General features: G+C 43.3%; 1 protein-coding gene across 1 annotated transcript in view; it reads right to left on the reverse strand.

The window, feature by feature from the left end:
• Positions 1–1,761: 1,761 nt before the first annotated feature.
• Positions 1,762–22,841, reverse strand: part of SHISA4 (shisa family member 4) — a 653,245-nt gene continuing 632,165 nt past the window's right edge. Inside the window, exon 5 of the mRNA XM_044076673.1 lies at positions 1,762–3,392. Coding sequence (XP_043932608.1) covers positions 3,370–3,392 — 23 coding nt within the window. The 3' untranslated portion in view covers positions 1,762–3,369. The remainder of the gene's footprint in view (positions 3,393–22,841) is intronic.

Consider the following 22,841-nt stretch of genomic DNA (forward strand, 5'->3'; position numbering starts at 1 on the left):
TAGAAGGACACCTAGTATTTCAAGGATCCCCAAGGGCCTTCTGAAATTACAAATTTCGGTTCCTCCTGAACATCTGAAACGGATGTCTGCAGAGCCTCCGAAGACATGCCTGTCATTGGATCCATGATGACCTCAACCGGTTTCAGCCAAAGAATCTGAACCAAGGAATGGACGGATCTCTGGGTCTTCACTAGCCTCATGAGAGGCATCAGACATAGGAGGAGCAGCCAAAGAGCCAGACATAGGCATGTGGAATCTGTCTCAGACACCAACATTTGCCTTTCTTGGATGACACGAAAAACCTCACACACAACAGCTAATAAGGAAGAGAAAAAAAAAACAATGAGGCACTTTTCTGAAATGGCTTGATATAGTAGCAAACAACTCGGGTAAGCAGACAGACTGAAGATGGCATCCAGACTTGTGGCAGAGAAGTTCTAAGGATAATACATGTGGACATCACATTTATGCCATATGTACGTGGGGAACATATGTGTGACATCCCACGTACTTGTAGGCAGTAAAAGGCTTTGGTATACTGGCTGGATGTCAGGTCACCCTTGGCAGGGAATCCCTCATGTTATGAATACTGCAGCAGTAGAATGGAACATCTCCATATTCCCTCTCCCAGAAGGGACAAGGGTGGCTCTTCCTGGCCTAGAGATCCACAGGGGCTGTAGGTGGTACACCACAGGTATCAGGGGTAAAAGATGAGTGGTCTGAGCTACAACAAAGAGTCACTCATCTGCAGCTGAGGCAGACAGCTAGCCTTCTGTGGTGGCAAAGGCCGTTTCCTCAACTTTTTCCTTTTGTGGCATGTTAGAACAGACTTTGGGACAGACAGATTGTTCCATGGTAAAACCGAAAATGGTGCCTCTTTCCTGGGGAAGAAAAGCAAATGCTGGTAAAAACTACAAGTTCTTAAAGGTTACTTAACAGAAAAATACAATAAAAAGCACTTTAAAACACACTGCCAGCCCCTAAAAGTAAAATAAACAATTTTTTCCACAGAAAAAATTTTCAGTTACTTTATACAACTTTTAAACTGACAGGAAAAAACAGCGCTCCAGTTTAGAAGTATGATACAGTCTTGTGAAAATCCGTTAAAACAACTTCTCACTTCAAGATAAATTTTCCTAAAGAGGGAAGTAATAAAACACAACCTATATTTGGAAAATGGAAGGTTTTTCCTAAAAGGGAACTTATCTACCCAGCAAAGGAATAGCACCAACCTGACCATCGATCCTCAAAAGTGACGATCCTGGCACCCAAACTTGCCTTTTAGTCACCTCAGCTCAAGAGGCCTGGGCTCGTTGGTTTGGATGTGTGGAAGGTGCCCTGAAGCTTTGGAAGCTGGCCGACTGTTACATTCCTTACAGCATATCATGCATATAGCTGAAACTACTGCAACAGTCATCAATATGATGAACATTTTTAATTTAAGCATTTTAATGCTCAATTTTAAAATAACTGCTACAGTTATATAATAGTGTGCCAATAAATGCTGCTGATGTAATACAGATCTGTGAGCACTGCTTGCAATTTTCAGTCCTGTATAGAGTTTGGGGAATGCAGGACTTTCTACTTATGTCTTTTAATCTGGAAATTTTGCAATGCATGTTTTAGTCTAAGGTACCCAAATTGCAGCTAAGTAAAACAAGGTAAAAAAACTACCTGCATCAAAGCTGCAATTAAAAGATAACAACTGAAATTAACTACTTTTCTGTTTCATTGCTTTATCTGCCAAAATCAAGGTCTGTATTAACTGCCTCATACTATCAATTTATTCCAGTACTACTTGAGCCACAATAAATGTCCTGAACATAAACGGTTCTGCTTCTAAAAACAGGAACTACTAGAAGGTATGTCCTTGTGTTTGTTTACTGATTTAAAATAAAAAGTTAATGTATACTGAAATTTCATGCTCCAGGTAAATAATTTAAATGAACAAAGTAAGTGCTCTTTCAAGGGAAGCATCTCTGCAGATTCAATTAAAATCTTCAATTTAAGAGTGCTGTTAATACATATCACCAAGTTAAAATCTGACAATGAAACAAACTGACATTTACAAGAGCTCAAATGGGATTTTGTAACTTGCATCAAGATGCAGAAGCCGAGGTCTATTACACAAAGGGAACAGTGGCAACTTTGGGGAAATAATTTATGTTTAAACATGTACAGAAAAACACACACACGTGTATGCATATATACACATTTACTGACAACTAGACAGTCAAAGCTCAAACTTAAACGAAGAATGTAAAATCTGAATATTTGGGACAGTTTGTAAGACTTGCCAACTGTTCTGTTTTTCCTGGCTTCTGTCATTAAATTTACAGCTTGATGCTAGTTCAAGCACAATCAGTAGTTTGCAAAATGCAGACATCAGAAAGGCATATATATTTAAATAGGCATATATTAATCCCCCTCAAAAAAGTTTAAAGTTAATACCACTATACAATATGCTTTGTAGGAAACCTCATTCTGTTAGGATAAGCGAACATGCAAATACCCTTAGTTCACCACCCAACAGACATATCAATGTTAAAAAAAGTATTAGCTCTAACGCGGCATAAGCAACATCAAGTATCAGAAACTGTGTCTGTATGAGCCTTGCAGTACTGCACTCGATTATGATGAGATGAAAAAAATATGCACTGCTGACATACAGGCATACATCAGAGCATTTACTTCAGTCATACAAGAAGTATGCATTATCATGTTCTTCCAGGCTGAAATGACTACTTGCAGATACAAAGACAGATGTTTTGGACAACAAACATGGCATCCTTCAGTATCCTCCAATGTCCACTCTGTTTGATGTTGCCCTCAGGCAAACAAGGATCTTCACAACTTCAACCCTACTGAAAGCCATATTGCTCAGTTCAGTTCAAATCCTCAGTAACTGCAATGATGTCTTGTACACCATGGAATGCCCATCTGTCCAGTGCAAGAGCAGAACACTGCCTTCAAAAACAGCAATGTACACTAGGCATGAAAAGGTGAAATGACGGACATCAGATTTCTGCCAATCCTGGCATGGCCACTGCAAGTGTAAGTTATGTCCAAACAGATTTACACAGCTGAACTAATGGCAAAACAAACCTCTACACCATAAATGCAAAGTGGTTCAAATGATTAAGAAAAAAAAAATACTTTTCAGCTTTAGTACATCTCAAAACTGCATGAGGTAGCCAAAAGTGAAGTCTATTAGCATGCATTTATATATGCAAAACACTAACTACAGTCATGTCCTCTGGATGATAATTTTCACAGAAGTAAAAGCCACCTGTAAAAGAAAATGAATTAAGCAAAAACATCACTTCAACAGTTCCAGTCTGGCAGAAGACGGGTCGGCAGTAATCAAAGTCATGGAGCATAAGGCGGAGGAGCTGCAAATAAATAAAAATAGGATGTCATTTCAGTGCGCTTAAAGTGTGAAAATAGCCAAAGAACAAATAAACTCAATACTAGCACTAAGAAAGGACTCTTCCCTCTTAGGACTGACATCTTCCAAGTCATTTTGATATAGTTTTGGGGACAAGTTAAAAACAGCATCATATGCACAGAGGTACCCAGTGATGGGGATATGGCTGATGATCAGAATGGACTGCCCAACCAGTGATGAGGGTATGGCTGATCAGAACCGTCTGCCAATATTTTTCTTTCTTGGATACAGGAACATAAGCCAGAGGCATATAGGGGGTGGAAAATATACTTATTTAAGCCACTAGGACACTGTAAATGCCCCCATAACTCAGTCTTACCCTCTCACTTTTCCTATGGCTTCCTGAAACCTTCAGCCGATTCACACCCTCTTACATTAAATGAGTCCCATTGTCCTATCATATTTTCAGAAAAATATTTTCTTACATAATTTCTTAAGTACCATCCTTCCATCTGTCTTCCACATAAGCCCCATCACCTGCCTTTATCTACATTTCCTATTTCCCCTTCCTCTTAACAAAAGATGTAACCACCTTACCATTCCAACATATTCTCATCCACAGATGTATGCCTTACTACTGTTAATTAACTAACTGTTAATTACCTTGCTTTCTCACGTATCACTGAAAATACTTCATTACCGACTCCTTGTACTGCTTGCATCTACTGGTCACATACAATACTAACATTTTTGTATTAAACTGCATCCACTAGAATCACAAAATGTACTTCTCTGTGCAAATGAAAAGCTCAATCATAAGCTAATACCTGGTACAGTGATGTACAACTCGCAATGTTTTTACGTTATGTTGTTTATCAGTATCGTTTCTGTCTGGACCTCCATTGAAAATGGTCCACAATCTATTTGGACCAGTAGTATACCCAAACCAAGGCAAAGGGGGCAACTGCCCAGGTTCATAAAGTATTAGTGGGCATGACTGGATGATCACATTCACTCTAGTGCAGAACGGCTTTTAAATGGTGGTATTGTACTTGCAGTCAAAGCTGAGTGATGCAGCACTCCCTGTATGGTCTAAACTGTAGCAACTGCTTTCTACATTTGCAAGTACTTTGCTACAGTTAAAATAAAATTATTTTTTTCTTTTTCCCCGAGCTGAGGAAGGAGGGTTGGGGGCAGGGTACAGAAATGGGACCTGATGTGCTCATTCATTTCAGTAGCTAGCCCCAGGTACAAGATTGCAACCTTTTTTAATTGCCCTCAGCTGAGAAAGGGCATGCATACTTCCCAACTGTGCAGATTTCCATAAAAATGTCTAGATTTTTGCCTCATGCTTTTATTCTGCTCCACAACGTTGAATGGGATGGCTGGCTGGCTCCTGCATTTCAGGAGCACCACTTTTTGCTAGGGCAGAAGTGGATGGTGGGAGGGAGGAGGGTATGTATCTGGCTACTCCGCACAAGTACAAGGAGCAGCCTTTTTTTTTTTTTTTTTTTTTTTTTTTTAAACTTGCTCTTCAGAAGAAGAGCTGGACAGGTGGGGTGCCAAAATGGGAATTACCCCCTGGCACTATATTACATATACACACACACATCATATACACATGTACATCACACACACACACATATATATATAATCATATACATACATATATATATATATATATATATATACATATATATATATATATATATATACATATCTGTATCTTTATAGATCTATACATCTATATCGAGAGATCTATATACATCTCTATTGATCTATATCTACCCGGAAAACAAAAAATAAATTTCTACCCCTCACATCTGCATGTTTACTGAGATCACGAATCTATTTCCTCTCTCTTGAAATAAATATGTACTCGTCTTAATCTTTTTATTCATTTATTTCTGACTGTTTAATGTAATTCATATTCACAAAGACCGAGATATTAATCTAGCACTAAAAGTGTACTAAACAGGGTGCCAGTACATTGCAGGACACACATTTACTTACACAGCCCTGCAGACAAACTGGTGGAACACCAATTCACCTATAGCAGAATAACTTCTGTTCTCCAAGCCAATTGTTCTCATAAAATCTTACAAAAAGCATTTTAAATGAAGGTTCTGTGATCAACCTCTGTAGCCTCCTCTTATCGTATTCCCTAATTTTAGATATAAATTTACTCTTTCTTACAAAGCAACACCATTCAGTTTATGGCCTATTTTCAGAAAAAAATTCTCTGCTCTTCTTCATAACATGTAATCTTTAACAACCCCATTCCCCTAAAACACCATAAATTCATGTACATAGAACTTTGGATTAAAATCTCAATTTGAGGGGGCTGCAACCTCAGGAGTGCAGCAACCTCCTAATGCCACACTGCAGTGTAAGCAATGGAAAATTAATTCAAGCATGTGGTATGGAATCAGAACTTACAGTCTTCTAAACTTACACGACAGTAGCATAGCAAGGGTGGGATGAAGGGGGCAACTGCCCTGCGCGGTAAGTGTTAGGGGGAATGATCAAGAGCTCCAGTTTCTCCCTCTACCACAATGCTGGTCTGGAAAGGCACTTGATTTCAGTATGGTTTTTTGCACAACTGAAGAACTGGAAGTTGAGGATTTGCTCCAGTACTATAGGTAGTCACACAATAAACCAAAGCCTTTTTTTTTGCACTTCTCTTCACAGCTTAAGGAGGGACATGCACAATTGGCTGATTTACTGGTGTTTTTTTTAGGTCATCTGTAGAGAGAGTTGGGAGTGCTAGTTTTAAATGCAACTTGATAGTCTATTCCTTGTGTTAGCTACTATGAGAGAACCAATTAGTACACCTGTCATTCCTACAATCTTCTACATAGGTTGGCGGATGATTCTCCTCTTTTTAATAACCCCAAACAATCCTAGAGAATGTCTCTACATACCCTATATACCCCTGTGACTTCCCCTCTCTGCCAGTAATCGAGGAGCAGAATCCTCACCACTGATACTGGAGAGGGACATTCACTTGGAATACAAATAGATACACTCAGTATTTCCAGATCTGGACCTCTCTGCATCATGCACAATTTCTCTTAAGAGCACACAGGGAACACACACAGCCCAGGGTCTGGGCGCTTCTCTCTTCCCCTAGGTCCCCAAATAATGCTCCTGACTGGCACAGCTGCAGAGTTAAGTCCTGAGCAGAGTGTCCAAGCCAAGTCCTCCACCACTCTCTGTGAAACTAGTGCTTCATGTACCTGCTCTAAGTATCTGACACACACACACACACACACACACACACGGACTGAATTTTCACACATGCACACACACCTGGGAAAAGTTGACACAGATTACCCACTCTACCAACTTTACCCACACTACAAGGTAGATTCACTGCCACCAGTCAGTTACTTTACGGCTCTTAAAAGGGTATCCAATTATACTGAGTGAAGTTAATACTAATACCAATGGTAATGTTGACCAAACAGTAAAACTTTCAGGAGTGGCCAAAGTGTCACCAATAGATAGAAGTACTCTCAAAGGTTAAATATTTTCTAAACAACCAGCCACAATCATCATCAATGTCATCATCTTCTTTCGGCTGTTTCCGTTAGGGGTCACCACAACGGATCACCCGTTTCCATGTCTTCCTGTCCTCTGCATCTTGCTCTGTCACACCAACCACCTGCATGTCCTCTCTCAGCACATCCATAAACCTTATCTTAGGCCTTCCTCTTCTCCTGTTACCTGGTAGCTTCATCCTTGGCATTCTTTTCCCAATATACTCAGCACCCTTCTCAGCACATGTCCAAACCAACATAATCTTGCCTCTCTGGCTTTGTCTCCAAACCTTCCAACTTGGGCTAACCCTGTAATATATTTATTCCTAATCCTGTCCACCCTTGTCACACCCAGTGCAAATCTTAACATATTTAACTCTGCCACATCCAGCTCAAACTCCTGCCTTTTTGACAATGCCACTGTCTCCAACCCATATAACACAGCTGGTCTCACTACCCCTCTCTTGGAGACCTTCCCTTTCACTCTTACAGGTACTCGTCTGTCACAAATCACTCCTGACACACTTCTCCACCCACTCCATCCTGCCTGTACTCTCTTCTTCACCTCTCTTCCACACTCACCGTTACTCTGAACTATTGACCCCAAGTATTTAAACTCATCCACCTTCGCCACCTCTACTCCTTGCATCCTCACCGCTCCTCTAGCCTCCCTCTCATTCACACACATAGGACCAGCCACAATGAAAAGTTTAAATATATTTAACAAATAAAAGAACATGAAAATACAAAATATTTATTTACAGTGAACAGAGTTTCAATCACAGGAAATATTAAACAGGCGGACATGTTCACACTGTTGCAGAAAAAACATACTTAACTAATCTCACTATATTTTCCTGACTAATCTAAAGAGCTATTATTCCCGGGTTACTTACTAAAGCATGGCAAGATAATGAGGTAAGAAATCCTTCTATGTCACATAAGAAACAGACTGCTGAGACTTCAGTCTCCTCTAATATTAAAACACTACTACTGTACAGAATGACATCACATCTGCTCATCTGACTTCTGGTTCCCATGGAATCCCTCATTGCTAGAAGCTGTCAGGATTTATCAGGTAGATAACACACACACTGCTGCAGCTCTTGGAAGTCATAGAATGATTTCAAGCCTCCACCCTTTCAGAGTAGCAATTAGTTCACCCCAATGACAATGCAAGAAACTTCCTAGTACAGACTTTGCCTCTGGCTGCATTCAGAACTGTGAAACATCTTTACAGCCTAGGCCCAGTAACTTAATTTTCCTATTTCTCAAAAGTCAGGGGAGCTTGGGATTAACATCTTCTCTTCCAGTATCTTCTGTTACAATATATACATTTAAACAGGTACAATAATGCATGTGCATTTCTTTTCTAACCAACAGGGCACACTTGATACATTTTTAACTCCGGCAGCTTTACAAATACATTTCCAACACAAGCATCCATAAAAATCCGTTTGATATTAAGTGACAATTCTTTACAAAATTCCATCCAGCTGTGCTGGCATATGTTATACATCCACTGGCATAGTTCTCAGTACCCCCTATCATCACATACTCTAATAAAGTTTTCTTCTAAATGTCTATACGAGACTGTACAAGTTCAGATATTTTAGTCTTTCATAATGTTTTGCATCCATAGTTGCCCTTGGTATATTTCCACTGCAGTCAATCAAGCTTGTTTTCTTATAACATTTCCACATTGTTACGCCGTAATTAATTTGGGTCTAATATAACCAACAAATAGTGATTTCATCATTTCTGATTTCTTTGATTTTATAAAATTTTTGTACAAGCTTAAGTTTTGGAACTATAATTAAACAATTTGTTGATATAATTGGAAAAACTCAAATCCAGATCTACCCATATACCCAGGCCCTTAAATTAATCTACATTTTCATCACTGTGTATTGCATTAAATATTTATCTTTAAATGTATTCATCTCAAATGCTAACTTTTTGATGCATTAATCAGCTAATTTTTCGACTGTGCCCAAATGGTCTATTTGGTCAAGTTATTTTGCAGACATGCCTTATCTGTAACACATGTAATCAGTTTACAGAAAGATCTGAAAAGGACAACCCAAACAAGTATGGGCCTAGGACAAAGCCCTGTGGGACACCCAACGGTAACCAAGAATTTCATCTGTTTAATTGCTATAGGATACTTGCCACATCCTGCCTGTAAGCCAGGCAGCTATCCATCTCATCATGACTGCATTAATAGTTTCTCTTAATTTGTTTTGCATACAACCCTAGTAAATGCTGAATATAAGTCTATATAAATTAGAAAGCACAACTTTCATTTATAGCTATATTATAGAACATCATGTCACAGGTGGTTATAGATCTATTTTCAACATATGCGTACAGATACAAGGTTTCAAGTTCCAACCTTTCTAATTCTGGCAATAACTTATCCAAAACAACCTTCTCCATTATTTTTAAACAAAGTAAAAGTAAACTAATGGTCTGAAAGACTCTAGGGCTGTCCTATTCCCCTTTACCACAAAAGATAAGTGCATGTCTCCAATTGTGAAGAATCTCCCCATGCCTAAATGAATTAGTGAACAGATATAATGGTACTATAAAAGCTCATGTCGAAATCTTACTAATTCCATTTCCTCTTTGTACTTTGTTTGGGTCCAGTTTGAGTAGTTATTTTTCAATATAATCTAATTTCATCTAAAGTTACCTGGATGTTACAACAATTTGTATCGCCTGCTTTGTGGAGCAAAAAGTACAGCTGTGTACACTTACCATAAATGTAGATGTTAGAGTGTATTCACTGTTGCAGTCATTACATTTGGGTAATCTGCTTGCAGGTTGCTCTGTCGGCCTGATTAACAAGGTCTTGGGTCCTGTGTCAGTTACTGTCTCTTCTTCCATGACGTCAGGTCGTCAGGGGTATAAAACATGCAGCAGACCCCATTAAATCAGTTTTTCTTGCCCCAGATGTCAGGTGCCCACCAAAAGGGGAGCCAAATATTAAGTAATTAAAAACAAAAAAATATATACCTCCAAACAAAAGCAAATACACCAAAAAAGCTTTTAAGCATAGTAAAGGAGAGTAGCAGTATAGTAAGAGAAAAACAGGGGGTTGGAGGGAGGGTAACCAGGACTGCAACAGTAAATACAATCTAACATCTACATTTATCGTAAGCGTACACAACTGTACTATGTTCTGTGTTTCACTGTTGCAGTCATTACATTTGGATAGATTCACAAAGCTATGGTTGGGAGGATGGATTTATACAGCATTTGGACCAGCTATAAGGCCCTGCAGGACAGCAATGGCAAAGCCAGCTCCGGATTTACAGAATAAAGGTAAATGGTAATGTTTGGTGAATGTATGAACTGAGCTCCAAGTGGCAGCTTCTAGAATGTCTCTGGTAGGAACACCTCTGAGAAAGGCTGTAGAAGTAGATGCAGCCTGGTGGAATGAGATCTGATCCCCTGGGGGATAGTTTTACCATGGTGCGTATAGCAGAAACGAATACAATGGCTTATCCATTTAGAAATAGTCTGCTTTGAAATAGCCTTTCCCTCTGCCCCTGTAGCAAATGCCACCAGTAGTTGGTCAGATTTTCTTACAGATTTTGTCCTGTTTAAATAAAATCTAAGTTGTCTGTGTACATCCAATGAATGCAGAATCCATTCCCCCTTGTTCTGTGGATTGGGAAAGAAAGTTGGCAAATGAATGTTCTAATTAACAGCCACACTGGACACCACCTCAGGCATGAAGGATAGATTGGGGCCTGAGCGACACCCTGTCCGCATGAAAGGCTCCAATGCCATAAGGGCCTGTAGTTCTGAAATCCTTCTAGCTGAAGAGACTGCTAAAAGGAAAGCTGTTTTCCAGGAGAGAAATTTTAAGTCTGTAGTAGCAGCTGGAGAGAGAGTGAGTTTTTCCAATACAAAATTGAGGTCCCAGGCAGGGGTTGAAGCTCTTCTGGGTGGGCTTAAGTTTTTGACCCCTCTGAGATACTGCTTTAGCAGAGGATGAGAAAGAGGGGAGGTTCTGTGTTGTAATGAGCTGAAATGGCTGAGACATGGATTTTTATGGAAAAGGACAGACCCTTGTGAAGCATCTCAGTTAGGTATTGTAAAATCTGAGGAATATTAGGCACTGCTGTGCTTATCCCTTGTGATTGATTTCAGGCATATAATCTTTTCCATTTGTCAGCATAAGATTTTCTAGTACTAGGCCTTCTTGCCTCCAAAATGACATCCATCACAGGCTTGCTGAGGGATACTAAAGGATGAATTTAGGTGATTAGCCACGCTGCAAGATTCAAAGTTTGGAGCTGAGTGTGCAGACTTTGGTTGTTCTGCTGAGACAGTAAGTAAGGTGTGAAATTGACAGTTTAAAGCCCTGATTGCAAAGGTTGCAGAAGTGTAAACCTTCTTACCCCATCTATCCAGCGCCCTGGAATCGTTATCAGAAGGGGTAGGAGTTTTAGCAGTAGAGGCCTTAATGCCCTTGGGACCCTGAGAAATAGTTTCAGGATCTGCAATAGGATTTTTGAAAAGGAAAGTACAGTTGTGTACCTACCATAAATGTAGATGTTAGAGTGTATTCACTGTTGCAGTCATTACACTTGGGTTGTCCTGCTGGCAGGCTACCAGCAGTCGGCCAGAGTTCCAAAGTCTAGGTCCGGCGTCGGTTGCTGTCGCCTCTTCCCTGACGTCAGTGCGCCAGGGGTATAAAAGATGCAACAGACGCCATTTTCCTCAGTTTTTCTTGCCCCAGATGTCAGGTTCCCCCCCAAATAGGAAGGCTGTAAAAAAGTATGCCAAAAAGCATGCATGTACTAAAATAAACATTTCCTTCATCTACAAGCAAATACACCACATAGGTTGTATATAGCTGAGAAGTACAGAAAAGTCCCAGCAAAGAAAAGGGGGATGGTGGGTGGGTAACCTGGACTGCAACAGTGAATACACTCGAACATCTACATTTATGGTAGGTACACAATTGTACTATGTTCATCGTGTTTCACTGTTGCAGTCATTACACTTTGGTTGAATCCCAAAGATGAGGTTGGGTAGCTGGGCCTAAATAGGATTAGAAGAGGCTACCAGGCCCTGCAGAACTGCAGTGGCAAAGCCTGCTCTGGATTTAGAGTAGAGAGGTAAGTGGTAGTGCTTGGTGAAAGTATGCACTGAACTCAAGTTGCAGCTTCTAAAAGGTCTTTGGTTGGTACTCCACTGAGAAAGGCTGCTGAAGAGGCTGCTGCTCTGGTAGAATGTGGCCTAATGCCCTTAGGCACTGTTTTGCCATGTTGTGCATAACAGAAGTGAATGCAGTGACCTACCCATTTTGAAATTGGCTGTTTTGAGATAGGCTTTCCTTGTGGTCCTACAGCATAAGCTAGAAACAGTTGCTCAGTTTTTCTGAAAGCTTTTGTTTTGTCCAAGTAGAATCGTAGCAGTCTGTGCATGTCCAAAGCGTGCAGAAGTCTCTCCCCTTTATTCTGGGGATTTGGATAGAAAGTTGGCAAATGAATAGTTTGATTAAGAGCCACACTAACTGGAAGCCACCTTTGGCATAAATGTTGGGTTTGTCCTTAGAGAGACCCTGTCCTGGTGAAAAATGATGAAAGGTTTCACTGCCATTAATGCCTGTAACTCAGACTCTTCTTGCTGAAGTTATTGCTAGGAGCAGAGCAGTTTTCCATAAGAATTTTATATCAGCTGTGCTGGCAGGCTCAAAAGGAGGCAGTGTGAGCTTTTCTAAAACAAAACTGAGGTCCCAAGTAGGTACTGGTGCTCTCCTTGGGGGTCTTATGTTTTTTGCCCCTTTGAGGTACTGCCTTAGTAGTGGATATGAAAAAAAATAGGAGGTTCCGCATTGTAATGAGCTGAAATGGCAGAGGCATGGATCTTAATTGATGAGAAGGATAGGCCTTTGTCCAGCATCTCAGTTAGGTATTGTAAAATCTGAGGTATATTTGGAACAAGTGGTTTGAGTCCTTGTGCCTGGTTCCAAGCACAGAATCTCTTCCATTTTTCTGCATAAGATGTCCTAGTGCTGGGCCTCCTGGCTTCTAAAATGACATCTATAACAGCTTTAGAGAGAGGTGTGGTCTGAGTGGCTATATTATCTGCCATGCAGCCAGATTTAAGGTTCTGAGTTGACTGTGCAGAATCTGATTGTTTTGTTGAGTCAGAAGATGAGGAATTTGAGGTAAAGGCCAGGTTGGGCCTTGAGACCAGCTCTTTAGGATTGGGTACCAGTGCTGGCGTGGCCAGTCTGGGGCAATTAGGATCATTTTTGGCCTCTCTTGTCTGACTTTTAGGAGCACCTTGGGAAGAAGAGGCAGTGGAGGGAAGGCATAAACTGTCAGGGTTTTCCAGCTGAATGCTAGAGCATCCACTTTCCATGCTTGTGAGTGATAAGTTCTTGTGCAGAATTTCTGTAGTTGGCAGTTGTGAGGGGAGGCAAAAAGATCTATGTCTGGGCATCCCCATTTCCTTGTTATCATGCTGAAGACCTGTGGATTTAGTTTCCATTCGTGAGGATCCATGAGATTTCTGCTTACTTCGTCTGCCAGTGTATTTTTCATTCCTGGCAGGAATTGTGCCTGCAGATGTACTTGATAGGTCAGTACTGTGTTCCACAAAGTCAAGGCTTGCCTGCAGAGGGGGTAGGAATGCATGCCCCCTTGCTTGTTTATGTACCACATAACTGTGGTATTGTCAAGTCTTTAGTAGTAGTTGTCCTGGATGTATAGTAGGTCCTTGAAAGCTGTCAGGGCATTCTGTACAGCTAGCATCTCTTTTTGATTGATGTGAAGATGCATTTGTTCCTTGGGCCACATGCCCTGGATACATTTTCCTGCCATGTGTGCCCCCCAGGCATAATCCGATGCATCTGTTGTTACTGTCTGCCTGGCTGTGGGTAAGGTGAAAGGCTGACCCTTGTGGTGGTGACAGGCCTGGGACCACCATCAAAACTCCTGTTGTAGGCAGGGAATTAAAGTAATTACGGTTTCCAGGCTGTGGCAATGTTGAGTCCAAACACTTTTTAGATACCATTGTAGTTTCCTCTTATGCAGTCATGCATATGGAATTAGTAGAATGCAGGATGCCATGAAGCCCAGGGCCTGCAGAACGTTTCTTGCAGGGAGCTGGGTTTCTGCTGCCATCATTTGAAAGTAATGAGTCGGTTGCCTTTGCTTGTCTGGCGTGAGATAAGTCATCTGGGTAGCTGTATTTAAGCTTGCACCCAGGAATATCATCTCTTGAGAGGGCACTAGTTTTGATTTCTTTTCGTTTACTGTGTACCCTAGGCCAACTAGTAATCTTTTTACAAACGCCATATGTTTTAGAAGAATGTCCTTGCTCTCTGCTTGAATAAGGCAGTCGTCCAAGTAGGGATATATTTGAATTCCTCTTTGTCTGCAAAGTGCAATTACTGGTGCCAGGCATTTTGCGAAGACCATGGGCGCAGTAGATAAGCCAAAGGGCAGTGCAGAGAATTGGTAATGCATACAGCCAACTATGAATCTGAGGTATCTTCTGCAAGATTGTCTGATTGGGACATGCAGGTATGCCTCCTTGAGGTCCAAAGTAACTAGCCAAGCCTTCTTGCCCAGCATGGGTAGAAGTTGCTGCAGTGTTAACATTTTGAATTTTGGAACATCCAGGAAAGTATTCAGGATTGACAGGTCCAGTATTGGTCTCCAGGCTTTGTCCTTTCTGGGTACTAGGAAAAGTCTTGAGTAAAATCCTTGTCCCTGTTTTTGCTGTGGTACTCTCTGAATAGCTGCCATGTCCATGAAGCCCTTGGAAGGGTGTGAAAGTGAAACCTGTAACCCAGAGAAGCAATATTCAGTACCCACTTGTACTGGGTGATTATGTGCCAATTTTGTGAGAAAAGTGCTAGCTTTCCCCCTAGGGGTGCTGCCAAAAGGTAAGTGCTTGGCATTTGTAGAGGGAAGTCATTGGGACTGTTTCCTATAAGGTTGTGATTTGTCTTCTCCTCTTTTGGGGGCTGAAGCACCCCATTGTTTAGGTCTGTAGGAGCCTTGGGGCTGAGATCTGCCTCTTGTGGCCTGTCTGACACCGGAAAGGACCAATTCTTTGAAGGCCAGTTTCTGCTAAACCTAGGTGGGTGAACCTGTAAGAAATACTTTACTGTCTGCATTGATTTTGCTTTATCCTCCATTTTCTTTAATACCTCTTCTGCCTTAATACCAAACAAAGTATCATGCTGTAGTGGAGCATCCAATAATTTTACTTTAACATGTTCAGGTAAACTTTGTTCTTTCAACCAAGCATGCCTTCGAATGACAGAGCCTGTAAATGCGGCTGTACAAGAAGCCTCTAATAAATCAAAACCACATAGCAGAGTATGCTTTCCCACTTGTTCAGCTGCATGCAATAAATCCTGCATTTCCTTACTGTCAGGATTTTCTGAGTTTGTAAGCATTTTCTGTTTTAACAAAGACATGAGGTACTGCTGATATTTAAGCATGTGAAACTGACAGTTTAAAGCCCTTACAGCTAAAGCAGCAGAAGGTAAACTTTTTTCCCCCATCTATCCAGAGCTCTAGAATCCCTATCAGGGGGGACAGGTTTTTAGCAGTGGAAGCCTTAACCCCTTTGGGACCCTGAGAAATTGTTTCTGGGTCAGCAGCAGGGTTTTTATAAAGAAATTTAAGAGAGTCAGGGACCCTGTAGTACCTGTCTGGCTTGACTGAATCAGGAGACAGACTGGATTCAAGAAAACATCAACAACAATATCAAGCACAGGGTGATAGCCAGGGGCCTGTGCTGAGGCAATAAAAGAAAGTCTCTGAGCCTTTTCTTGGATTCTGAATAATCCTGGTTCTCCCACTCCCTCATGGTGTGCAGGGTTTCCCCAAAAGAATAATCCTCAGGTGGAGAGGCTGAAGGAATAGATTCTTCTGTATCAGAGTCCTCATAGGGAAGGAGAGAATATCCCTAATCTGAAGAGGAATCAGAGGAAATAGAAACCTGGTCAGAGGAATCATAGTCAGTGTCTTGCCTAGGCTTTTTATCAGGAGGGGGATGGGAACCCCTGATCAACGTAATTAAGTCTTCAGCCATTTTAAGCATCTGTTTCTTTGGCATGGATGAATGTCCAGGAGAATGCTGTACTTGTTTCCTTGTCTTTAATGGTGTTTTTGGCTTTGCCTTGGCTGCTGCAGTGGACTTAATAGTAAGCTGTGAAGGTCTGAAAACACCATCAGAAGCAGATGCCTGCTCAGCGGCTCCGGACCCATCTGAGGGAATAGTTTCCACAGGCCCAATACCTTGAGTTTCCAGGTGTCTTCATGTGGGAGTCTGATACAGCCTGTGGCTCTGAGGTAGTGGGTGTCAGGGGCTGTGAAAGCACCTCACTGAGAACCGGCGACTGGCCTAGAAGAGGTTTCATCGTCGGTTTTGGACTTCGGATGCCTGTCCTTTTCCTTGTCTTTGCTTTTTTTTATGAATTCCGGTCGTTGGTTGTTCCAACGGCATAATGTAGTTAAATCTTCGGCCAAAGTAATGTAAAGCAAAATCAAATAGACGCTTAATAGTGCATTTGTTGAATCTAACACAAAACCAACAAATAGTAATGTCGTGGTCAGGGCCTAGGCAAGGAATACAGTAAGAGTGAAAGTCCTTATGAGGTATTTGCTTCTCACAAGAAATACAATTGTTAACTTTTACTGACAGCTGTCTGAAGCAAGAAAAAGTTTCCCCAACGGGGTATTTAGCTTTATTGAAGACTTCGGTTCTGAAACACGATTTTGAAAATCTCAGGAGTCAGCCGACCGGCACTTGTGAACTGCTTTCGCTTCGGGCACCGCGTGGCAAGAAAGACGGAGGAAAATGGTTGCATCTTTTATACCCTTGGCGCACTGACATCAGGGAAGTGGAGACAGCAACCAACGCTGGACCTAGACTTTGGAACTCTGGCCGACTGCGGGTAGCCTGCCAGCAGGATAACCCAGGTGTAATGACTGCAACAGTGAAACACGATGAACATCCCTGTAGTATCTCTGGCTTACAAGGAGCCGGAGGCAGGGAATCAGGGGCCGTACTAGATTCTGAAAAATCATCAACTATGTCTAGAACAGGAGGTATAGCTAAAGGCCTATGCTGAGGAAGAAGAAGAAAATCCTTAAGTATCTTTTTAGATTCGGAGAAGTCCTGACTTTGCCAGTGGAAATATTCCCTTAAAGTATGTTAAGTTTCCCCAAAAGAGAAATCCTCAGGGGGAGAAGCAGAAGGAATGGAATCTTCTGCGCAGAGTCCTCATAAGTAGGTATAGACAAATCTTTATCATTAGAAGAGTCAGAAGAAAAAGAATCCTGTTCAGAAGATTCATAATCAATGTCTTGCCTAGGCCTCTTAGAAGGGGGGGGGGGGTTGACTACCCCTGATCAGAGTAATTAACTCTTCAGCCATTTTGATCATTTGTTTTTTAGGCATTGGGGCCCAGGTGTCAGTTTTTTTAGATGTAGATTTAGTTTTTGGCTTTAGATTTGAAGAAGGCGTCAGTCTAATATATAAATCCGTAGGCCTGTAAACACCCTCAGAGGCCGGTGCCTGCACAGCGGCTCCAAACCCATCTAAGGTAGAGACATCCGCGGGTACCATAATTGAAGTGTCTCGCAGCATACCAGACTCCGAATAGGTCTCAGTAGAGGCCTGCGAATCAGAAGTAGTAGGTATCAGGGGCTGCGAAAGCACCTCACTGAGTACCGGCGAACTGGCGAATGGCTTAGGAGAAGCGTCGTCATTGGACCTCGACGGCCTCTCTCTCTACTTTTTTTAGGTATTTCAGTAGTTGGATTGCTAACCGATGACATTTCTGGATAATTAAAGCATGAGCCAAAATATTTTGAAGCAAAAATATAACGTCATTTAACAGTGCGTCGATTAAATTTAGCACAAAACCGACAGCAAGGTATGTTGTGGTCAGGGCTAGGCAAGGAAAAAGAAGTTATGTCTTACCATAACGTTCCATGTGCATTGTTCATCTCACCTTTGTTCTTACACACGGGTTCGGAGCCGATCCTTGGCTCCGAGTCAGCCGCAACACAAGCTCTGCATCTAAGAGAAGCTCTAGACTAAGTATGTACCCCATGATCCTCCCTGCTATACCTCAGATCTAGTTTGCAAGAAACTATCTCGCTCTAATGTCAACTGTATCTAACGCCTACGCAATCACACATCAAGCAATGAGACAATGGAACTACCACACATATATGTGTAAGGATAGAATGCCACCTAACAATGAGAGGATATTGTAACTACCAGTTCTTCCAGAAAGTGGTGGGGGAAGGAGGGAGGGGATTTAAGAACAAAGGCGAGATGAACAACGCACATGGAACGTTATGGTAAGACATAACTTCTTTATGTGACATTGTTCAATCTCGCCGTTTGTTCTTACACACAGGAAGCGTCCCTAGCTCCGTTACCCTGGGTGACTCACGGAAGAACGTTCCTGAGCACAGTGGAACCAAAGGAAGTCCTGTCTTTAGAGGCCTTGTCCACCTTGTAATGCATGATAAACATATGAGGCTTAGCCCACGTAGCTGCTGCACAAATAGTGTCAAACGGTAATCGAGCTGCATGGGCTAAAGAAGTAGAAATGGCCCTAGTAGAATGAGCCTTAGGTTTTAAAGGTAGTGGTTGATTAGCAGTTGACTGAACAAAACGAATGCACTCCGATAGCCACTTGGATAAGGTACCCTTTGATACCGCCATGTCTTTCCTACTGTCTGCGAATGACAAACAGCTGATCAGACTTTCTGTAAACTTTAGTTCTGTCTAGATAAAATCTCAGTTGCCTATGCACATCCAATTTGTGCAACATGTATTCCAGTTTATTTAAATGGTTTTTGAAAAACGTAGGGAGTTCTATAGATTGGTTAATATTTAACACAGAACAGACTTTGGGGAGAAACGATGGGTTTGTGTGTAAGGAAACTCTGTCTGGATGGAAAATCCTGTAAGGTGGTCTCACTGACAAGGCCTGTAGCTCCGAAATTCTTCGAGCTGAGGTAACAGCAATAAGAAAAAGGATCTTCCATGACAAAAACTTAAGTGGACACGATGACGCAGGTTCGAAGGGTGCTAGCATAAGCTGGGACAATATCAAGTTTAGGTTCCATGGGAAAATTGGCTCCCGAATGGGTGGGCGAAGATGGAAAGTACCCTTCATGAAGGCCTTACAAAGCCTGTGGGACATAATGGTAGAACCACCTTCACCTACATGGAAGTTAGATATGGCCGCTAACTGTACTCTTATGGTAGATGTAGAAGCCCCTTCATGAAAAAGAATGGATAAGAACTCCGATATTTTGTGTATCGGGGCTATCTGAGGATCAATACCATGATCTGATGCCCAACACATAAAGCACTTCCATTTGCTCCTGTATAGCTTTCTGGTGGAGGCTTTATGAGAAGAAATTAGAATGTGTTGTACTGCAGAGGACAAAAAGTTCGACCTGGCTAAACAGGGAAGCAGAGCAGCCAAGCTGTCAATTTGAGGGATTGAAGGGATGGATGAGGAACTCCCGACGAGCGAGTCAATAGGTTTGGCACTGGGTCCAGAATCCAAGGTTCCTCTATCTGATGGGACCGAAGGAAGGGAAACCAGATCTGTTGAGGCCAAAATGGTGCTATGAGGATGATGGTCCTGTCCAGGTTCCTGGCTTTCTGAAGAAATTTGGGTATCAGAGGATCAGGGGGAAATGCGTACAGGAGACCCGGGGGGCCAATCGTGCACTAGCGTGTCCCTGGGGACTGTCCCCAGAGGGAGAAGTAGGGCAAAGTAGCTTCTGCATTTGGCATTCAAGGGGGATGCAAATAGATCGCAGCAAGGCTGGCCCCATTGCGGAAAATCTTTTCCGCCACTTGCATTTTCAGGGACCACTCATGTGGTAACAGGATGGCTCTGCTCAACCTGTCCGCAATGACGTTGGATGACCCCGGGATGTGCGTTGCTATCAGAAAGCGACCTGTGGACGCTGCCCATTGCCAAATTCTTAGGGCCTCTCTGCATAACGGGTAAGATCTGGTTCCACCTGGCTTGTTTATGTACCAGACCACTGACATATTGTCCGTCTGAACTGCTATTGTTCCCAGAGGCAAAGATTTGTGAAAGTGTTGCAACGCCAGAAACACTGCTCTTAACTCCAGGGCATTGATATGCAGATTGTACTCTGTTTTGGACCATTCTCCTTGGACTGTTCTTCCCTGAAAAGCCCCCCCCCCCCCTATCAGGGAAGCATCCGTGGTTATGGTGGCTGTAGGGCTGGGCAGGACAAAGGGACGACCTATTGTCAGATCTTGACTGTTCATCCACCATTGAAGATCCCGCTTGCAAGACTCCGTAATCAATATGTTGTGTGTCAAGGGAAGTTCCTGAAATGACCACTGGGTGAAGAGCAGCCACTGTAGGACCCTCATATGCATTCTGCCCAGAGGAACTGCAATAAGAGAAGCCGCCATGAGGCCTAGGACTTTCAACACTTGCACGGCGGGGAATTTTCTGCTCTGTAGAAGAATAGCGATCTGATCCCTGAGAACGGACAACCGTATCAGGGGAAGCTTTAATACCGTTGCTGTTGAATCCAACTCTGCCCCTATAAATAAGATGAGGGTGATGAGGTAGACTTTTCAAAGTTGACTGAAAGTCCTAAATGGGAACAGAGGTCGAGTGTGTAGTCCCTGGCTTGTACAAGACGATGCTCGGTGGTAGCGGTAAGGAGCCAGTCGTCCAGATACGGAAACACCCGGAATCCTAGCCGTCTCAGGTGAGACGCTACTACTGCCATGCATTTGGTGAACACCCTGGGGGCTGAGGTGAGACCAAAGGGCAGCGCCCGAAATTGGAAATGACTGGCTCCCAGCCAGAAGCGCAGGTAATCTCTGGACACTCTGACCATTTTGATGTGGTAGTATGCATCCTGGAGATCTATTGAGCACATCCAGTCATCCTTCTGTATAAAGGGAAGGATCGATTGTAGCATGACCATCCGGAACTTGTCCTTCTTCATGAAGGAGTTAAGTTTGCTGAGATCCAATATTGGTCTCCAGTCCCCTGTCTTTTTTGGAACTAAAAAGAACCTTGAGTAAGTTCCGGATCCTCTCTGGTCCGCCGGGACTGGTTGGATGACTCTTTTTCCAGCAGCTTTGTAATTTCTATGGCTGCCGGATTTCGCAGATGGGGTGGAACATCTGGAAATCTCTTTTGTGCGGGGGGGGGGGGGGTGGACATGAAAGGAATGTTGTATCCTCTGGTTACTATGCTTTGCACCCAAGAATCTGAGGTAAGGTTTAGCCAGGCCTCCGGGTACAAAGCCAAGCGACCCCTGACTGCCTCCAGAGTAGGACAATCGGGCCTCCACTCAGGAGTGCTGGAAGGGCTTGCCAGGGACAGTATCCCTGTCTCCCTGATGCTGCGGACCTCCTCTGCCGCCTGGGCGGCGTCTTCCATTTCTCCCCCCCCCTCTGCCTCTGGAGGGGGCATCACTCTGTGTGGCCTGGTAAAATCCCAGAGTCTTACAGAACCACATTTTTCCACCTAGTTGCCCTTTGGGGTATGGTCTAGTCGGGGTGGAAAAACGGACCCTACGGCAGAGAAGGTCTTACCTTCTAGCTCGCACCGAGTAAGAGTCTCCTTTACTTTGGGTCCAAACAAGGTGGCACCATCAAAGGGGGCGTTGGCAAAGGAAGACTTAAAGGCTTCCACAAAGGAGCACAGCCGCATCCAGGATTGTCTACGTAGAGCAATCGCTGAGGCTGCAGCCCTACTCGAACCTTCGGCTGCATATGAGCTGAGCCTCATGGATGAGTTGACTATTGATGTGAGGGTGTTGAGTTGTGCTGTCACTTTGTCCAAGACAGCAGCATCTGTGTTACCCTGGAGGGTATCTCCCAACGCTTTAATGAGATCCCTCTGAAGTCGTGTAAAATGCGTCAGGTAGTTCAGCGAACGAATGGAAAAGGTCGTCGACCTAAATACGCGCTTCCCATACCAGTCCATAGTCCCAGAATCCTTATTAGGATGGACAGAGGAAGATGCTTCGGACATTTCCTTTTTCGTGGCTGCCGCTACCACCATAGCATCGACTGGGACTCCTTTGGTAAGACAAGTCTTGTCCTGGGGGGCAGTAATGTACTTGTTCGATCTCCAAGGTACTGCTTCCACTGTGTCTGGTGTCTCCCACGCCCTTCGAGTTATCAAGTCCATTAGCTCGAAGGGTGGGGGTCTCACCCAGGAGGTAGAAGGTTGAGTCCCAAACGCCTTCAACACCGATTAGTCTTCAGTGGGGGAAGTGACTGCCAATCACCCCTCTGTCTTAAGATCTCCAGGATGTCAGCAAATGAGACATCCTCAGAGGGGGAACGTGGGGATCCCTCTGCCTCATCCAAATCGGTGTCAGATGTTAGAGATTCCTGTGGGGAATCAATGTGCCTCCTCTTGCACAATCTTTTCCTTGGAACCTCATCAGAGGGGGCATCTGGCGAAGCCTCCGAGGAACAGGGGACACCCTCTGGGGCTAGCTGAGGTGTTTGGGACTCTACGCTTGGGAGGGATCGCGGGTACAGAAGTAGAATGCGGCCCTTTATGGGAAGGAGAAGATGACTCGGATGACAGATGTCTTCTCAGACAAGACCTTCCTCATAAGATCGAAAGCCCCCGACCCGCGGGCCGAGGAATCCTCCGGATCTGAAAAACCAGGAAGCCTCCCCGACACCGGGACCAGGGGGTCCGACCCAGAAGACTGAGCCGAACTGATCTGCGCCGAGGCCCCGAGGGGGAGAATCAGGACCGAAAACTCGGTACGGCTCTCGACCCCGGAACCAAGGAGAGACCGTCGGCTCCGCAACTCCTCGATAGGCTCCGAAGGCATCGAGGTCAGTGGTGCCGATCGCAC

Source organism: Protopterus annectens, chromosome 7.part0 (genome assembly GCF_019279795.1).
Source record: "Protopterus annectens isolate FY-2018-M chromosome 7.part0, PAN1.0, whole genome shotgun sequence".
Classification (NCBI taxonomy): domain Eukaryota; kingdom Metazoa; phylum Chordata; order Ceratodontiformes; family Protopteridae; genus Protopterus; species Protopterus annectens.